The sequence below is a fragment of the Osmerus mordax genome, chromosome 7, assembly GCF_038355195.1.
Source record: "Osmerus mordax isolate fOsmMor3 chromosome 7, fOsmMor3.pri, whole genome shotgun sequence".
Taxonomy (NCBI): domain Eukaryota; kingdom Metazoa; phylum Chordata; class Actinopteri; order Osmeriformes; family Osmeridae; genus Osmerus; species Osmerus mordax.
The window spans coordinates 12540995-12559597 of record NC_090056.1 but is presented as its reverse complement, the minus strand read 5'-3'; the positions used below and the strand labels follow the sequence as shown (position 1 = coordinate 12559597).

The following is an 18603-nucleotide window of genomic DNA, read 5'->3' as shown; positions in this document are numbered from 1 at the left end:
CTAATTCCCCAATATTGACCAAAATTTTCATAAATCAATATTGAAAATTAAAGCTATGGATTCATTGATCCACGCCCCAAGAAAAAACTATTTGGATTCAAGACAAACATTTGACTGATTACTGAGCCGCTTTCATAAGTCACCATCTTTTCGTCACTCTCTGCTATGATACTGTATCGAATACCTGTGGCTAAATATGAAGAGGAAAACATTTTTCAATCTTATACACAGCTTTAAAATACATTATATGGTCAAGTGGGTCAGATAAATAGTTAACAGCAGACATGGTTTAGAAGCATATTTCTGTACCTTAACGCCCATTTTACACTTGGTGTCAAGGCTAGAGCTTTCCAAGTGGAGACAATGGTCTTTGTCCACTATCCCAGTAGAGTACTTCACACTCCCCTCTTCACTAGTTCAGTGTCATTCATTAAAAGGGGAAATAACAGTGTAATATATTCAGAATGCCAAACAAGGCCGGCATCTTTGTCTTTGCTCCTTTGACAATTCTGGTGCCTGTCCATTAATGTGCCGTAACTATGTGTAGCTCGCTTCATTGGGATCAATTATATAAAAAATATGACCGTCAGCCTATGCATTTCTTGCAATAGCAATCATTCAAAATCACACCAGGTTGACGTGGCTAAATAATGTTTAGTTTCAATCTCCTGCCTGTCTCCATACAGAGAGATATTGAACAAAACAGATTGAACATGAACGACAAATAAATTGTTAACATCAAACAAGACACTGTCTCACTTCTATTAAATGATAAAGTAGTTGTACTGAAAATAAATAAACTAATTTAAAATGGCTTGCCCTATAGGTCAAGGACAGCCAGTGCAAACGGCTTCTGTGATTTATTTTCACACTGGCATACAAATACAAACATTTTGCACTTTCATTTTCAAGACAGAAATCCAAACGAGTTGTGTTATCTTTACTTATTGGTGTGATGAAGCATATGAAATATGAGAAACCCCCAGGCTTTTATCCAGGTAATGTTAAACACTGTTTTTATGTTTTCAGTATGACTGCCACACAATGCTTACTGAATATAGCTGCAGTCAGCCTAGTGAATAATAAACACAGCATGATTGACAGTAACATTTAGAATGCAGGCCAAACTGTGATTTCTTTTAGAATGGGTAATGCAAATGTAAATATCCACTAAAGAAAAGACACTTCCATTTTAAACTTTTTATTTTCACACAAGCGCTTGTGAAAATTGAGTGTTAAAGCATTCGTGTTTCATTTAGGTACAGAGTGTTTGAACACTCAAAGGACAGACTATCCTTAAGGACCTCAATGACACTGTGCTCTCTATGTTAGAGAAACTTTCCTAAATTTCCCTTCTACACAGCGGCCAACCAGAAAGCAAAAGCCTCTGGTCAAATTAAGACAATGAATATTTAACAGCGGGTGAAAATACTGTACATGCTAATGTGTTTCTAAGCTCTGGGCATGAACAAGGTGGCAAACATCCCAAATTTAACAGCTCAGATTTTTTCTGTTCAGTATCAGGAATTTCCCTACCAGAATTAACTAATTGAGACATAAGAAGTCTTCCGAAAATCCACCAGTGGACAATTAAAAGGCATGTTTAATGTGAAATGTAGGGATCTGTAATACATATTGACGATAAAAAACATTGCATTGCATTTAGCATTTGAATACAAAAGGACCAATGCATTTCAATATGTGTTTGAAGCATGTTTTTTGTAGACCATTACGCATGGGCCCACATGCGTAATGAAAAGGCCTACTAATATTGGGAATAAATTACTAGAATGCGCCTGCTGACCAGTAGTTGTTTAACAATTTAATCTGATGTACAGACATAATGTGTTGTTGTTTGTTAACTGTACAACCCTGTTGGTTGTCTGAGGAGCATTGTGACAAAGTGGCCCATTTCCAGGAAGTAGTCTTACCTCATTGGTGTTCCAACGATGTCTTTCCTTTGGCAGAGAGGAGCATTTTGGTAGACATTCAAGCAACTTTTTGGGCAGGTATATTTTCAAATGTCCATGTTCATCTGTGAAGAGAGAGAACAAGACCTTTATTAAAACAAATTAAAATGTTAATGAACATTAAACGTTGTGTGGTATTTTCAAAATAACCATGCTACCATGGCGATGCTACATCTCTTGTACAGTAGTAAAACTCTGTTACAGGTGCAATATTCATCTCCAGTAAATGATTTATTTTGACCAAGAGAAAAAGATAACATTGCAATGACAGATGTCCACAGCTACCGTTCCAACTTAATTCTCTATCCAAGAGCTTTGTCCTTTTTCCAAAAGCTACATGTTTATGTACGGATTATAAGGTAGCCTGAAGTTTTAATGCTCCATTGTTCAATTCATTGTTTCTCCAATTTAAATATGCAGATGGAATTTTATCCAAGACTTAAGTATGTGGAAATTCTGTTTGTTTGGAGATTACATTTGGAGTGAATTTGTGATATTGGACAAAATGAATATAGTTTTTAGGATGAATAGTTCAAGAAAAAATGTTCTGTGCATAAACACACGCTTGTTAGACAATGTGTGCATCCATTGCTTTTGCAATTTACATTCAAAATGAGGATAACTTATTCCCAGCCAGCAGCATATCATTAAGATGGGTTTAATCAGATAGAGCGAGTGCCAATCATGATGATATGACAGTGGAACATCTCAAGGCAACTGTACATACCAGAATCTTTTTTTAACTAAACCTGGCTGCCAATGAATCCTGTCTCACTCATCATTAGGCCTTTGAAACCCACTGTTACAGTTATGCCACCAATAGAAACATAGGCTAGGTATGGACACGAAATGATTGTTGTCCTAAGAGACCCACAATAGAAACAGTCATACTACAGGTGTGGGCCTAGCTTATGGCATTCCAGCATGGTGGAGGAATCAGAGAGAGAAATATCAGAGTGATGTTTAGTGTTGCTCCCACTGGGATGTCAAGATGGATCTGTTGCATTTTGCTGTATCCAGCTGTACCAGTAATTCTGCATGTGTAAACTCTTTTTATATGAGCTGAACAGGTATCTGTAATCATTTGCTTCGCCCAATTAACAATCACATGCAGCATCTGCTCCTAGGTAGCACCAAAGTGCTGTTGTCATCAGTGGAAAACACGATGGAGCTGAATGATCCGCAATGTGCCAGGTTAATAGAACAAAAAGTGGAATTAGGCACGCGAAAAAACTGGCTTAACATTTTGTTTGTTTCGTTACACGTCTGAGCAAATCGTGTGGCTTTATTGCCCCTATAACTCATTCAGCGCATCAAGGGTACACAATCTACAGTTTTTGGAAAAGTTGTTTTGTCTCCAGAGATGAACCGGTAAAGGACTGCACAAGCTTGGAACACCTCTCCCCCTGCTTCTACCCGCACTGTACACAGCGCTCCAAAGGCCCGTTTTTTCCAATCAATCAGCAGGAGCAACAGCAGGCACATTCGCCAGCCTCTAGCACTATGGAACACAGCCAATGATCGACTATGAGCCACGACACACCCTCAGATCACATCAGAGGGGACAGTCACCTTAGAACTGAAATAAGATAATACATAAAAATGTAAATGTTTAGGCTTAGCAGAACAATGCTTGCGATGTTTAAGATTTCTAAAACATCAGAATAATTTGAACCTCTTCTGTGGAGTTCCTCAGTAGCTTCTTTTTGGTTTTACTTTCAAATGCAGCTATCAGGGTTAAATACTGTTCTGGCGACAAAGAACTATCCAGAGCAAAAGCTTAAGCTAAATGCGTAACTGAAACATCTTCTCAACGGCATTGTAACAAGGCTTGATTTTGTTCACATTTCAGCCATCCTTTGGTCTCATTCACCTTGCTTTTCCACAGTTGCGGAGGAGAAGGCCCTCTTTCAAAGAGGTTGATCAGAGTTCTCACAAATAAAAGGTTTTGTCAACTGTGCCAGCTCAAACACAGTTCCACATATTGTCGGCATGACAGTAAGCACCTGCTGCCACATGGGAAATGAAGCCAGACATGAAACAGAAACCTTTGACAAACCTGTCTCTGATTAATCGATGGTTAAGCCACAAATTACCAAGGACAAACTTGCCTTTGAGAATGTTAATGTAGCGTCCCTTGACTGCGATACTATGCCACACATCTGTCATAAAAACCCACCATAACCTACATATGGAGAAAAGGTGCATCTACCCAAACAAGGACACAGTGACTTTTGACAAACAGGACCTGTTCTACTCTGTTTTACCAGAGTTTATAGATACTTTATCATTGGGTCTTCGTACTCTCAGGATAAATTAAATCTAACAATGGAATGAGATGTCGGGATCAAATAGAATTCTAAGGAAGAATTCTCAAAAGATATTGTCTCCCCCCTTCCATCTGAAAATGAAAGAGGACGTTGTGGGAAATCTGTCATTTTGTGCCTTCTCATGAAATGAATCTAACAAGACCAGATTGTGCATTTAGACGTGACACCAGCATTCAAATACGTAACTTTTCTGTGGTATCTATTGTAAACATCTTAAATGGTCAGCATTATGCTTTGGTTTTCACTACAACAATAAAAGAGTTATTGCTGGACACTAACTTAACCCTTTAAAAAAGGCCAACTTGGCTCTAAAAGACAAAGTACAAGACAGGCTGAAACTGCTTGTTATATGAAAGTATGTGCTGAGCTAAGCTGATCTGCTGTGAGCTGAATTGGGATGGACTAACTGGACTAAGCTATGGTGGTTCAAGGGCTGAGCTGAACTTGGCTGAGCTCGGACTGGGAAATTAGGAAGCAACAAGGGTTAAAGTGTTGATGTTGTCGAGGAGGTGGAGATTGGATAGGATAGTACTACTCCATAGTTTCTGCCTGCGACCTACAGTTTGGTTGGGCTCAGGTAAGAATGCTGGTCATAACTGTCAGGTTGTGCTATTGGCTGGAGAGGAGGGCTCTCTTCATGATTCACTCTCAGCCAAACGGGAGGAAACATATTTCTATGTGCTGATCTTTTGGATTATCACTGATCCTGCCTGCGAAGCAAACAGTTGAGGGAATTTAAGGGTATCTGTCATGCTAGCTTGCTCCAGCCCCACCCTGGAGACAAGAGCCAGGGTCATGAGACTGGAAAGGCTGACAAAAACAAATCTTTAATCAATACCTTAGCCCTCAACGCAAAAACCCTCTCTCTTCTGTCTCTGTCTGAGTGTGCACTAAGAATGGCGGTTTTGCTTTTAATCTGTGGCCACATTGAAGAACAGTGGTGAGATATAGCCTAATGTTGCAAGTTGGCGAAGGCTACAAGATGGCTTTTCCATAGAAATTTCTTGCCATGTTGTGATTTTTTATCACCTAACCAATATACGTTATGCATTGTGGCTTAGACATTTTAAATAAAAAAATCTACTTTGGTTTTATAAATTGTGGTATTACGCACACGTTTTAGCCGTGTTCTGTTAGAAAATCAACAAATCAAAGTTTCCATTCTCCTCTACTGCCAGCTCAATTATGTCTATCCTATACTGCAAGAGACAAATTATTATTATTATTATTATTATTATCAACGATGGACAACAAAAGCACTAAAATCAAATAAATTCATTTTACAATAAATATTTGTACATGTTTGCAATATTAAAATACATTGCATGCATAGAAATGACAGACTCACACACAATAGTTGCAAGCCACAGTAAACTTGTCCATGCATCATGTTATCCATGCACTTTTTATACACAATATCATTAAAAAGCTTAGGACAGAAATTATATAGTCAAGACATTAGACACTCTCCACTAAAATGACATAAAACTAAACAAAAAGCTATTCTGCTGTGAAATAAGAGGGTTTGACCTGAGCTTTAAAGACTTGCATTTATGGTTAATTACCAGATACTATTGCAAGCCAGGAATCAAATCAGTAAATGGAAGCAGACAACAGGGCATACCCCTCTGTTCAGCTGATTCTACAGTCCCAGACAGCCATGCTCTCTGATCAGACACACCTCTCAATCATCTGGCAACAGAGCCCTAATCCTTTGGCCATTTAAGACCCTTAGTCTGTCAACAAGGTCGCCCTGACAGGCTGCATACACTGAAAACAGTTATTAGGATGGAAAGAAAACTGTGATTGAATTAAATGTGGAACAAAAAGGCATTTTGTCAGCCAAGATGCAGTGGCTGGCTAATAACATGCTGTCAATCAAACACAATCAATCTGGCTGAACTGTTGGGAGACATGTGGGAGGAGAGGGTAGGAAGAGGTAGATAGGAGGGTTGGCCTGCATCATACCACACCATAGCGGCACCACAAAAACAACCATCGCAATGTCTCGTATCACAAGCCTTCACACGCTATCACACTCCCTACACTGTGAACTGTTCCATTTTAGAAGACACGCTGCACTGGAAACTAGCCTTTATTTCATCAAAACAATTAACAAAATTTTTACTCTACTTCACCTGAATCATACTACACCAATTTTCTGCCCATGGACATGCTCTCAAATCTCTCTGATTTTGCATGTGGCTTAACAAGGCTTTGATTGCACTGGACCCCTTGATTAGCACAGTCTCTTCAAATATTAATGATCAGAGGAAGAGAGAGCCCTCTTAAAGTCACATTTGCCCCCTCCCTTCTGAAAAAGTGAACACAATGCCTGATTAAGCCTACTGCTGGGGGAAACTTGAGCTGAGGTTTACTACGTTAGAGGGAAGATTAAACCGCTTCAGATTTCCCTCACAGAGGTAACAATGAAGCGCTGCAGACTCTCTTACGATCCAGCCTCGTCTGAAAAAGAGAGGTGTTTTTGTATGCTTTTGGAAGAATGCTAGGAGACCAATTAGGCGCTTTTTAATTAGCTAGCAGAGACGATAGCCTGTTGTGTAACACTGTGAGCAGACACAAATCTAAGTTTAATAATGTTGGTACATTTGAACCACATCTGTGCTGTAAGGCTGAACGCAACTAAATCAAAAGGAAGGAAAGCACAAGCTTTCCTGCCTAGGCCTGAACGGCAAGTACAACAAACATGCATACACACAGTTAACTGCCCGCAACAAACTGAAAATGACTCTTTATGTGTTCTCAGCCCTCACCATGTTCACCCATCCATGAAAATCCCATCTCAAGTAGAGCAGAGGTGAGGGCCTGTGTGCACACACACACAAGGCCAGTCACACACTAACACAAGCACACACCTCAGCCGGTAAAGGACACTGGCAGCTTCTGAACCAGACCACAGCCCTTTTACCTATCATAACTATTCCCACAATTACTCAGATGATTGGTTTAGGCTACCTGGCTACTGGAGCCGATGTGTGCGGGGGGGGGGGGGGGGGGGCGTTGAAGCGTCCTGGTGATAGTGCATCATCTAGAATCCAAACCTCAAGGCAGCCTGCGTACATTAACTAGGCCGTCTGACAGGGGAATAGGATACTGTAACAACATGCAACAGCATGAGGGAGAGGGAGAGACTGGCACAGATATTCACCAGTCACAGCTGTCACACATGGGGGGGTGGACAAAAGTCTATCAATGCCTCTCCTGCTACTACCGTAGCTAACTACAATAGCATAATAAAGCTCCAGCCTTCTCTTGCAGCTCCTGTATATCTAAATCTCAAGGAGTGTTGATTTAAAAACATCCGAGCTGTGAAGCAGCAAAGCTGCATCAGTGACAAATGAGTAAGGAGTAGGGAGCGTAACAAGATGTGGATGATTACAGAGTCTCTTTTTAGAAATAAAACAAAACACGAACACACTTAATTACTTGGATCAACACACTTCTCTGCAGTGGTGATGGAAGAGGGACTGGTGTGTTCATTAAGCATGTAGAGACTCTGTAACGATGCAGGCTGTTCTACGCATCGCAATATTTTATTGACACAATGCTGTGAAGTACAAGCTTATACTCATTATGTAGACATGTGCCTTTTTCCATCCCAGTTTCCTAGCTTACATTTCACATTGCTTTGCCCCTCCTGGTGACTAGTACAGGAGGACAGTTACTATAGAAACATAAGTGGGCTCAAAGTGGAAGCATTTTCCCTCTCATGGTCTGCCCAGGTCCCGATCCCCTGGCCTCAACCTGAAACAATCACTCTTAGTTAACGACAACACTTCAGCTATTGACAGCGTGATCCTGTAAAGCAGACACTTCAATCAACAGAGCCATCTCCTGGAGGAGCACCCAGAGGAGGGGCAGGAAGAGGGGAGGGAGGGAGGGAGGGAGGGAGGGAGGGAGGGAGGGAGGGAGGGAGGGAGGGAGGGAGGGAGGGAGGGAGGGAGGGAGGGAGGGAGGGAGGGAGGGAGGGAGGGAGGGAGGGAGGGAGGGAGGGAGGGAGGGAGGGAGGGAGGGAGGGAGGGAGGGAGGGAGGGAGGGAGGGAGGGAGGGAGGGTTGATGAAATCAAGAAGTTAATAAATGAATCAATGAATGAATAATAGATTGTCCGGCTTTAGTGGCCTGTTGTAGCACTACCACGGGGATGCAGTATTAATAACCAACTCTTACTGTTCATCTCTGTGTCATCACTGATACTCTTAGGAGGACCATGGCCAGCATAACACACAGCTGATCTGTACATTCGATCCGGATTACGAATTTTCTTCAGTCCTTCAGGAGGCAAAAAGAGAGTAGAGAAAATCGAGGAAAAGAAGCATTCTCATGGCTTACAACAGCCCAGAACTCTTTCTCCATGCAAGCATATTAACAGTATCTGGACATCATGTTTAAGTGTAAATACATTACAAAACACATAACACTGGAAGACATGGGGTGCTTGAGACAGTATTTGCTTTGAAACTTCCTAAATTCTATGCAGTCCCAACCTTACAACCCTGTCTACTGAATCAGTTCTGTGGGTGACAGCTTTTTTTATCCAACGAAATACTGAATACTTACGGCCAATAACAAGCTAAAAGTAAACAGAGTGACTGAGCTATCGTTAAACATAGCACACAAACTGAATGTTTAGAATTCACACAATGACATCACATTTTTAGGTTATTAGGCTGACCAACAGTCCATGCCTCGTTTAGGCTACTTAGCAGTTGAGACAAAACAGGGGGTGTTTATCAAAAACATCTACCAGGTCCAGGATGTGTCATCCCAATTACTTGTTCCAAATGCCAGACATTAGCTGAATATGTCTCATCCGTGTTCATGTTGTCATCTGTTTCTATTTTGCTCTATATATGCTATTTCAACTCCCCAGTGTTTAAAATGCACCCATGCTAAAGTGGGAATGACAATAAAAGGGAAGGGAAGAGGCCAGCCATCAGGCTCTTTAGAACCCGGCACTGTTGTGTTCTGGCCCATCTGTGTCCACATCCCATCAGTAGTAACTTGATGAATCAATGTGATCAATGAGAAGAGGCCATGTGAGGCAGCTGGTGAAGGCTAGTTTGAGGCAGACCTTGGGAATGAAACGTCTCAGCAGCCACAGGCTGGGCTAGGAGACACCTCATCCATCCACGCCTCACTAATTCAATTACCAGCATGGGAAATCTACAGCCTGATTCCAAACAAACCTACAGGAAAGAGAGTTGGAACTAGTCGAAAGGGTTACTTGTTCAGCTGCTCAGTTAGTATAAATACCAAGCACTGATGGTAAAATGTAGCCTATGACTTATATTGCCTGCCTGATGCTATGCTATTTTTGTACCTTCTACTTCTAATGAAACCATGGTAATATCAGGTTACAACTCAAGTCGGTCTGATGAAAAATAAAGGAGAAGAATTTAAGATCTGCGAAGAAGAGTTGTCAGCTAATGGTGCAACCTCCCCTTGATTCCTGGCAAATGCCAGGTCATCTTTTTCTTTTTCCCATGGGGACCCTATACACTCCACTTTACATTGTGATCAGAAATGTAACTGGTGTGTCCTATCTGAACTGCTTTCAACATAGCAGCATGCCTGAGAAAAACAGGCCATCTCAATGCATTCCAGGACTTCCTGTGTGTTGAAAAAGCCATTCTCCTGAGGCCGGCCATCAGCTCAGCTAGACAGTGAGAGGTGGGTGCGCTACCTCCGGATGTAAACTGAGCACCAGTGAGGGAGACTGGGTCATGTCTCCTGAGTGATGCACAGGATGTGACCTACGGTCCTCTTTCTAGGCCCTCGTGACACCTAACAAACAACTGAGAGTGATGGGTCCACAACACAGGCCAAGGGCTTTAAGGAGAAAAGGTTACGGAGAGGCTATAGAGTGGGGAGGTAGGGTGATAGTGCTGGACCCATAAAGATGGGATCGGAGTTAGACAATCATAATGATCAAGCATGACAGAAAGGTCATCTTTTCTCAACTCTACATTGTATATTTCAGTAGTCACAATGAATGACTAATTAATGAAAACTTCAAAGGAAATGGAGATCTACCTTTCATTCAATGTAGAAGCTCTGAGACTGTAGTTTGACTGAGAGGACATTGTGTTTAGGTAAGAACTACTCTATCCCTCCTCCACCACCTCCTCCTCCTCCACTGACCGACCTCACAGGGAACACCAAAAATAACTCAACCTGCACAGCTATGGGAGTTTCAAGTCAGGATTCTCAGTAAAAAGCTACTGGTGATGGAGAGATAAAGAAATGAACTAAGGTGGACGGTATGTTAAATACAGCTTTGTATTTGTGCATGGTTGTCTAAAACATCCTGGTCTTGTCACCGTTATCACGTGATAGGTGTTATCCTGCCTTTATTTTGTCATAGATGACATAGTGGGACACTAAAAATATGAACTGTGTACATTGTGTACCTGACTTGTACAGCTCAATACCACCCCCCTGTGGAACCTTGTTTACAGTTGGGCTCGTTGCTGTCCAACAACTGTCTTCCTCACTCTATTTTATCTTCATTCATTTGCACTGAAAAATATTATTAAACTAATCAAGAACACACGCTTCACTATTTATTTCAGACTCTCTTACACTCTTGTAATGACACTGCCATGTAGACAATTTTAAAGACAAATACTGAACTCTAACAATATTCCTCATTAATTAGGCTACATTAAGAATCCATCACTCCAACAATCCAAAAGGTGACATTTGAAAAACTACTTAGACCTATGTGTTAAGATCTACGATATGCTTTTGAAATATTCAACCATCCGATGATGCTATAAGATCTTCTTTGGATTCCAGTTAATTTCAACCATGAATTTGCTTTTGCCCACTATTTGAATGTCTGAGGATGCTCTGTCTCCACCTCGTGGTTAAGATCAATGAACGCTACAACTCAATTGCTACATCTTTAAATGTTGGAATCAATGGCAAAATTGAGAGAACAATGCTAAATAACAAGTGTTGATTATCTACCATTGCTACAAAGTTTGAATTCCCATACATCTAATTGAAAAGGCTCCTCACGAATTAACTAGGGATCTTTCACACAATCAACAGAAACACTATGTTTATTTTAACCAGAAAAAATAGACAAAGTAATGCAATTAAATATATATTAGATGGCCTTACAATTACACATTTAACTGGGTAAAACTGTTTTTGCGATAGCCTATTCTGAGACAAAATGCCTTTCAGTTCAAACATGCTGGACACAGTATTTTATCTTCGTCATAGTTCTATTTTCTAATCGCTAACGTATTTTGTTCATTTTGTTCAAATCGGTTATATTCGCAATGAACTTTCAAGTAGTCTATCAAATTGTCCGCAAGTTAATTTGCAGCTTGTGTCTCAAGAGACCGGCACTGTTTGTAGGAATGCGACCATGCATTGTCTGAAATAACTGGCGCTCATAAAATTCTACACTCCGTAATTTCTCAACTGAAACACATCTGATGGCATTTCAACCTGCAAAACTGTTTTCCTGTCGCTTATGAACAGGCAGCTAAATCTGACAATTATAGCAAAAACTTCAGAAACAAAATACACCACTTTTTACCGATAATGACGTTCTACGCGTAAAGATGGGAGAGGATCCCTCAAAGGGTGGCCGGGGTAAAGAGAAAAGATTGTTCAGGACTTGCAAGCATGCATTTTTTTCTCAGACATGGTCACTGACTGAATGGTACAAATGTCTTAATCAAAATTGCCAAATCGTCTTTATACGGTGTAATACGTGTGTAGTGCCCGATGTGGCTCGCATACATTTAGTAAAACAATCTTCTTCGAAAAGCTGAATAAATAGAGAAGTTGGTCGATGGCAATGGCATGTTGTCATTAACTTAACTAGCTCATAAGCTGAATGCTTTGCAATATCGCTCAGCTGAATAATAGATTAAATTGGATTTTCAGATTCAGTACTTTGATAATGCAGGCTATTTTGTCCCCTTGTTTTTAATGTGGGCAATGATGGGCATAGCTGGCTAGAAAGCTAGCTAATATTAGCTGGCTGTAGATGCTGTCTCCACGTTTAGCTGGCTAGTATTTCGGATGAAATAATAAAGCGTTTTTCTATCAAAAGCTCTACTTATGCTTCCTAGTATGTCCTCATAGTCTGACTTTAAATTCTTCTAAATCACATAGTTGTCATACTGGTAAATTAATCCCATTATATCTCTCTTACCTTCCGGCTTGTTTTCGGCAGCCATTTCCCCTTCACGCGCAACATCCTCCTCCTCCTCACGACCGTGGGTACCACGCGCGTGCACGGCGAGGACAGTACGAGGAGGGACTCGAGGAGCAGCAGCGAGTCCAACCAATGCAAACTTACCATTGGCTGTGAGGCAATGACTGACAATGAAGCTCTGGAATGGCTTGAGACATCAAGAAAAACTCTTATTTAATGTAACTATCAACTACGTCATTGGCGGAAAGATCATTTTTAAGGACATCTCAACAGAAAAATTAAACATTCAAATAGGATCGTGTTTATTCATATCTTAAAGAACACTGTGTGAAACTTTAATGCACATTATTTATGGTCTGTAGTTTGTGGTAGGCTACTGTCATCATTTCAGTTAATATAGAATAAGACACTGAATTATACTCTGCCAAACCTCTACTTTTTAAATAAAAGTATAAGGTTAGGGTTAAGTTAGGGTGCCGAAAGGAAACAAATCAAGAGGGTATCAGTAGCCTAAATCTAAAACAAATCGCCTACCCGACAGTCAAACATGTAGACTACCAATTGTTAAACCGTTAAATATTATTAATACTTTTCCAGAAACATAGTAAAGTGGTAAAACGCACATTTATTGAACGCCATTTTAAAACATAAATTATTTTACATAATCTTGAGAAATTTGCATTTTGACAAGGCTTTTATCAAAAATAGTGAGGCTGGCTTAGTGATCCAGTCCACAGGGTGGCAACCAACAACTTTTCTTTTGTAAGTGTACGCACGTGCTGACAACATGCCACGAAGAAGGGATGACAGTCCGTAAACATGGCGCCGGCCTTGGAAGATGATGAGATTGACAATGATGACTACTACTCTTTACTCAATGTCAGGAGAGAGGTATTGTATGCCAGTAACGTTTGTTTAATTGCATAAATATATTATGTTCTACTTTTGGAGTCAGTTTGATATCATTGACAACGTTTTACGAAACAATTCCAGGCGGCCAAGATTTAGCTTCGTAGCTAAGCTAGTTGACCCTCGCTTATCATTGGTTTCTAAATGACTCCTGAGTTACAAAGTTCGTCAGCTAGCTATAACTTACATTTGCTCAATTGTTGCTTCTTCGGTCCATTAACTGTGCACTTTTTATTGTTTGTAACAAACCAAGCTGTACTTCTAGTCAATGAATACACCTCTAGGTAGCTAGTTAACTATTTACGTTGACGTTATACCACCTGTCGAACTTAGCTGCTGCCAACCAAATTACGTTGCTTGCTAGCTAACATTATTTGTAAATTAGGTTAGCGCATCATGGATAGCCGCAATCAATCAGTCGTCCTAGGCTGATTACAGCTAATGTAGACTAAGTACCGTTGCACAGGACTTTATTTTCCCCTTATCTACTAAACTATTAAGTTAGTATCTTTGTATAGTGACCTATGCACTTTTGTAAAACTCTCTCTTGGAAGTCGCTTTGGTTAAAAGCGTCTGCTAAATGCATAAATGTAAATGTATAAGATACCTACAGTAGCATGTGTACTGTAGGGCTTCTGCATCTCTGATCTGAGCACTTTGGTTGTGAAGATGACAAGCTTCGTCCGGGCGGTTCCGTAGATCTTTATGTCTTCGTTCCATAATGTTTTTGTCCAAAGGCAACACAGGAGGAGCTTAAGGCATCATACAGACGACTATGCATGCTTTATCATCCAGACAAACACCGGGACCCCGAGCTCAAGAGGCAGGCCGAGCAGCTCTTTAACCTAGTGCACAAAGCTTACGAAGGTAAGATCAACTACACTGTCCATCACCCATATCACAGACGTCCCATGGCTCTCTAGGGTGCTGCTTAAACATGCAAATAAGTTTAGTCAGTGTGTACTGTACTACTTTTTTTTTTTTTTACCTCCCTCAGTCCTCAGTGACCCTCAAGCGCGGGCCATCTATGATATCTATGGGAAGAGAGGACTGGATGTTGAGGGATGGGAGGTGAGTACAGAGGCTTCTCTGGACTTAGCTTATACATGTAGCATTATCTTCCCAGTCATGTGTAGCTAATGTCAGTTCTGATGAATAGTAAGTAATCAACCTCCTGATGCCTTAGGTAGTGGAAAGAAAAAGAACACCAGCAGAGATCCGTGAGGAGTATGAGCGTCTTCAAAAAGAGAGAGAAGAAAGGAGACTTCAGCAGAGGACCAATCCCAAGGTGTGTGTGTGTGTGCGTGCGTGTGTGTGTGTGTGTGTGTTAGTGCACCTGTATGCATGAGGGTTGTCCGTCACTCAAGTTGTATGTTGAGTTCTGTGCTACTTTGTGTCTTTCAGGGGGTGATCAGTGTGGGTATTGATGCCACAGACCTCTTCGATCGCTATGAGGAAGACTACGAAGATATGCCTGCGACGGGCTTCCCACATATAGAGATCAACAAGATGCACATATCGCAATCCATAGAAGTAAGGATTACACTTTGTATTGCTGTCTGTGTCATGTACAGTATATTATAGAATGAAATATACAGCAGTTGATAGTAAAGTGATTAGCCTCCACTTTGCACAACAAAAATGTGGGTCATTTTTCCGCTATTGCAGGCCCCTCTTACAACCTCAGACACGGCAATCCTCGCTGGCTCCCTCTCTACCCACAATGGAAATGGAGGAGGAAACATTAACCTTGCCCTCCGGAGAGTCACTTCAGCTAAGGGCTGGGGGGAGGTCAGCTCTGTCTCTTTGCTACTTAGATATAACAGACCACTACTACCTCTTCACAAGAAAGCACACGCATGTTATGTATATGTATGTTTGTATGTATGTGCATGTGTGTTTTTGTCTGATTTCTGGCCAAATTAAAGGGTTATGTTATCACTGTCTTTGTGCAGTTGGAGTTTGGGGCAGGAGACACACATGGGCCCTTAGTTGGAATGAAGATATTCCGCAACCTCACACCTCGCTGGTAGGTGAAGTAGCTTGGATCTGAAACACAATCGGGTTATCACATTTCATATACATCCTGTCTACATAAAGAAATCCTATGTGTTTGTAGCTTCATGACAGCTCAGTGTGGACTTCAGTTTTCATCCCGAGGGGTGCGTCCTGGTGTCACCACAGTGCTGGCCCGACACCTGGACAAGAACACTATGGGTTACCTGCAGTGGCGCTGGGGCACACAGTCCTCTATGAACACCAGCATTGTCAGGGACACCAAGAGCAGCCACTTCACTTTTGCCATGCAGGTGAGTCAGCAACCAAGACAACTAGGCCTTGACTGGCCTCCTATTTGTTTAATTGAAATGTTACACCATACCCTCTGACAGTATACTTTGAAGACCCCATTCCGTCTAGTTCCTTAATGTCTATCTTACAAATTGGAATTGCAGCTTGGCATCCCCCACTCCTTCATGATGATGAGCTACCAGTACAAATTCCAAGATGACGACCAGACGAAGATCAAAGGCTCAGTCAAGTAAGTTCTGTGCCCCCCCCTGGCCCTAAACTTTTATCAAAGAACATCATTATTATTAATACACACAATCTGCTGAGATCTGAGACTTCTCGATGACCGAGGTAGCTCACTGTGTCCTTGTCTGTTTACTGCAGGTCTGGGTTCTTTGGCACGGTGGTGGAGTATGGAGCAGAAAGGAAGATCAGTCGCCACAGTGTCCTGGGTGCCACTGTCAGTGTAGGAGTGCCTCAGGGGGTCTCACTCAAGATAAAGTAAGCATCCCTTTGTCAAACCCTCTTGTATGTGCCAGATTACATATGAACAGGATTTTTTTTAAATGAATCTCTAAACAGTATTTGGAATTCTAGTGCCTTTGTACTGCTCTGTCTCTGGTGAAGCATCTACTCAGTACATTCCACTGTATGTCCTCAGGCTGAACAGAGCCAATCAGACCTATTTCTTCCCCATCCATCTGACGGACCAGCTCCTGCCCAGCGCTGTCTTCTACGCTACTGTTGGACCCCTGGTCTTCTACCTCGTAATCCAGCGGCTTGTTATCAGGCCATTTGTGCGCGCACAGAAGGATCAGTAAGACTAACCAGTGTTAATATGTCTAAATGATACATTACATTACCTGTTGAGTCTTCCCGCAAGACAGAGAAAGTAACTACAAATGTTTTGGTGACATGAAGACCTTTTTAATAAATGGTGTATGGGCAAATGTTCTGTGTTCTTTTCTCTGTACAGGGACCTGGAGAAGCAGAGAGAGAGCTCTGCCTCTGACATTTCTAAGAAGAGGCAGGAGGCAGAGTCTGCTGTGAGTGGAGTGGTCTAGGTCTCCTTACAAACTGGACAAACAAATCCATACACAAGCATGACTAACATAATTTCAGCCCTTGGACTGTAGGCTATGTCTATGTACAGCATTTGTAGGCCACACAACAGTATGTAGACTTGTTATCTTGCATTTATACGGACCATGTCTAATGTTCTGCTGTAGTTTCTAACAGCGGTATTTGTACATCTGTTTTGATGAAAGCTTCTACTAAATAAATAAAATCTGAATGTTATTTCACGTCTCACCCCCGTCTTCTACCCTGTCCCGCTTTCTCTCCTTCACCGACACTGCAGGTTCTGCTCATGCAAGAGTCTGTCCGCAGAATCATAGAAACAGAGGAATCTAGATTGGGTATGTGTGTATTGTTTGGGTGTGTACAATTATTGATGTACTGGAATGTTATTGGTACTAAACATTTTTCCTCTTTTTTGTTCATTTGACGGGTCAGGTCTCATCATCCTCAATGCCTGGTATGGGAAGTTTGTTACAGACAACAGCAGGAGGCATGAAAGGGCAAAGGTGATTGACGTGACTGTGCCACTGCAGTGCCTGGTAAAAGACTCCAAACTGATACTAACTGAAGCAATAAAGGTATGTATATATTGCCTCTAGGCAAGGTTATTGGATTGCATGTAAAATTCAGTCAACCCTCTCTACTTAAAACATATTTAACCCATAGAGGTACTATGGTCCAGGCCACCATAAAAAAGATAGTGCTGTTTAATTTCAGTACATTGAATTGTATCTGCAGTCAGGGCTTCCAGGGTTCTATGACCCCTGTGTGGGGGAGGAGAAGAGCCTGAAGGTGCTGTATCAGTTCCGGGGAGTTATGCATCAAGTCCTCTCTGGGGACATGGAAGCACTCAGGATACCAAAACAATGTAGGTGGAGTATTCTATATCATTTTGTTATATGCATATTATTATGGAATGTGCAAAACATGAGAAGCTTTAAGATTTGTCTGAAAATATCCAAATCAGACACTGCTTTTCTGATCATGTTTCATGGAATGGAAATGTATCCATTTGATTTAACATTTGCCAGAAATATAAATTCAGTGTGAGAATACAATGTGAAATTGGCTAAAAACCAGCCCCTCAACTCCAATACAATGGAGTTTTGGAATGTGCGTGTGTGCGTGCGTGCACGTAAACTTGCAGTTAGACTTTTTCTGTACATGATTGAGATGTTTCCACTGTGATTCCTCTAAAGGTTCATTATTGTAAGTATTGTGTAGAATTCAGTCAGATGTTTTGACATTTTTACTTTTATCATTGCAGCTCACAGGATTGATGCAGACACTTAGAAGCCACGTCACTGGGACTGGAAGGGACATGATCTGACAGTTTGACTGAGGATGGACAGACTTGTATTTTAGAGACAACATTGAACATTGATAAACCCTTTTCTGCCCCACCCCAAACCATGTTGTCCATTTAGAAATGCAGACATGATTGAAGTGTCAATGTGGATTATCAGGGAATGCCCTTTTTATGATAGAATCTTATTTTATTTTTCAGTTGACACCAAAATTGAATTGGCTCAGATTTGGTTTCAGGCCTTTTCTCATTTCTATATATCTTTACAGTACTCCCCTCTTTTCTGGTATGGCTTGTTATGAAAGATTTAAGTTCTGTACTGTATTGTACTGAACAGTGCCTATGTGATTGAAGAATGCTCCTCTGTATATTTGCCATATTATTAAATCAATATTTTCCATGTTGCGTAACCAATTTGGTATCTGCACTGGAAACAGGGATTCTCATGTTGCTTTTGTTTATGCCCACTTTTTCTAAACAATTTGCAACTCTTCAAATTTGTTTGTGCTTTGTGG

General features: G+C 41.2%; 2 protein-coding genes across 2 annotated transcripts in view; one reads left to right on the top strand and one right to left on the bottom strand.

Moving 5' to 3' along the window:
- camta1a (calmodulin binding transcription activator 1a) overlaps positions 1 to 12526 on the bottom strand; it is a 219065-nt gene extending 206539 nt beyond the window's left edge. The window contains exons 1-3 of the mRNA XM_067239907.1: positions 12502 to 12526; positions 8490 to 8591; positions 1932 to 2035 (exon numbers count right to left, since the gene is read on the bottom strand). Of these exons, the coding sequence (XP_067096008.1) occupies positions 1932 to 2035; positions 8490 to 8591; positions 12502 to 12526 (231 nt within the window). The remainder of the gene's footprint in view (positions 1 to 1931; positions 2036 to 8489; positions 8592 to 12501) is intronic.
- Positions 12527 to 13280: 754 nt separating this feature from the next.
- Positions 13281 to 18488, top strand: dnajc11a (DnaJ (Hsp40) homolog, subfamily C, member 11a). Its single transcript, XM_067239876.1, has 16 exons — positions 13281 to 13395; positions 14151 to 14280; positions 14411 to 14484; positions 14600 to 14701; positions 14818 to 14946; positions 15082 to 15204; positions 15369 to 15442; positions 15533 to 15722; positions 15867 to 15952; positions 16087 to 16203; positions 16364 to 16519; positions 16679 to 16748; positions 17063 to 17120; positions 17218 to 17360; positions 17521 to 17650; positions 18050 to 18488. The coding sequence occupies exons 1-16, from the start codon at positions 13324 to 13326 to the stop codon at positions 18073 to 18075; spliced, it is 1680 nt and encodes a 559-aa protein (XP_067095977.1). The 5' UTR covers positions 13281 to 13323; the 3' UTR covers positions 18076 to 18488.
- The last annotated feature ends 115 nt before the right edge of the window (positions 18489 to 18603 follow it).

Excerpts from the sequence above, each read along its gene's own strand:
- dnajc11a (XM_067239876.1), top strand. The coding sequence starts at position 13,324 with ATGGCGCCGGCCTTGGAAGATGATGAGATTGACAATGATGACTACTAC. Across the intron at positions 14,947-15,081 it reads ACATATCGCAATCCATAGAA|GCCCCTCTTACAACCTCAGA; the intron begins GTAAGGATTACA and ends CCGCTATTGCAG. Across the intron at positions 15,953-16,086 it reads AAGATCAAAGGCTCAGTCAA|GTCTGGGTTCTTTGGCACGG; the intron begins GTAAGTTCTGTG and ends TGTTTACTGCAG.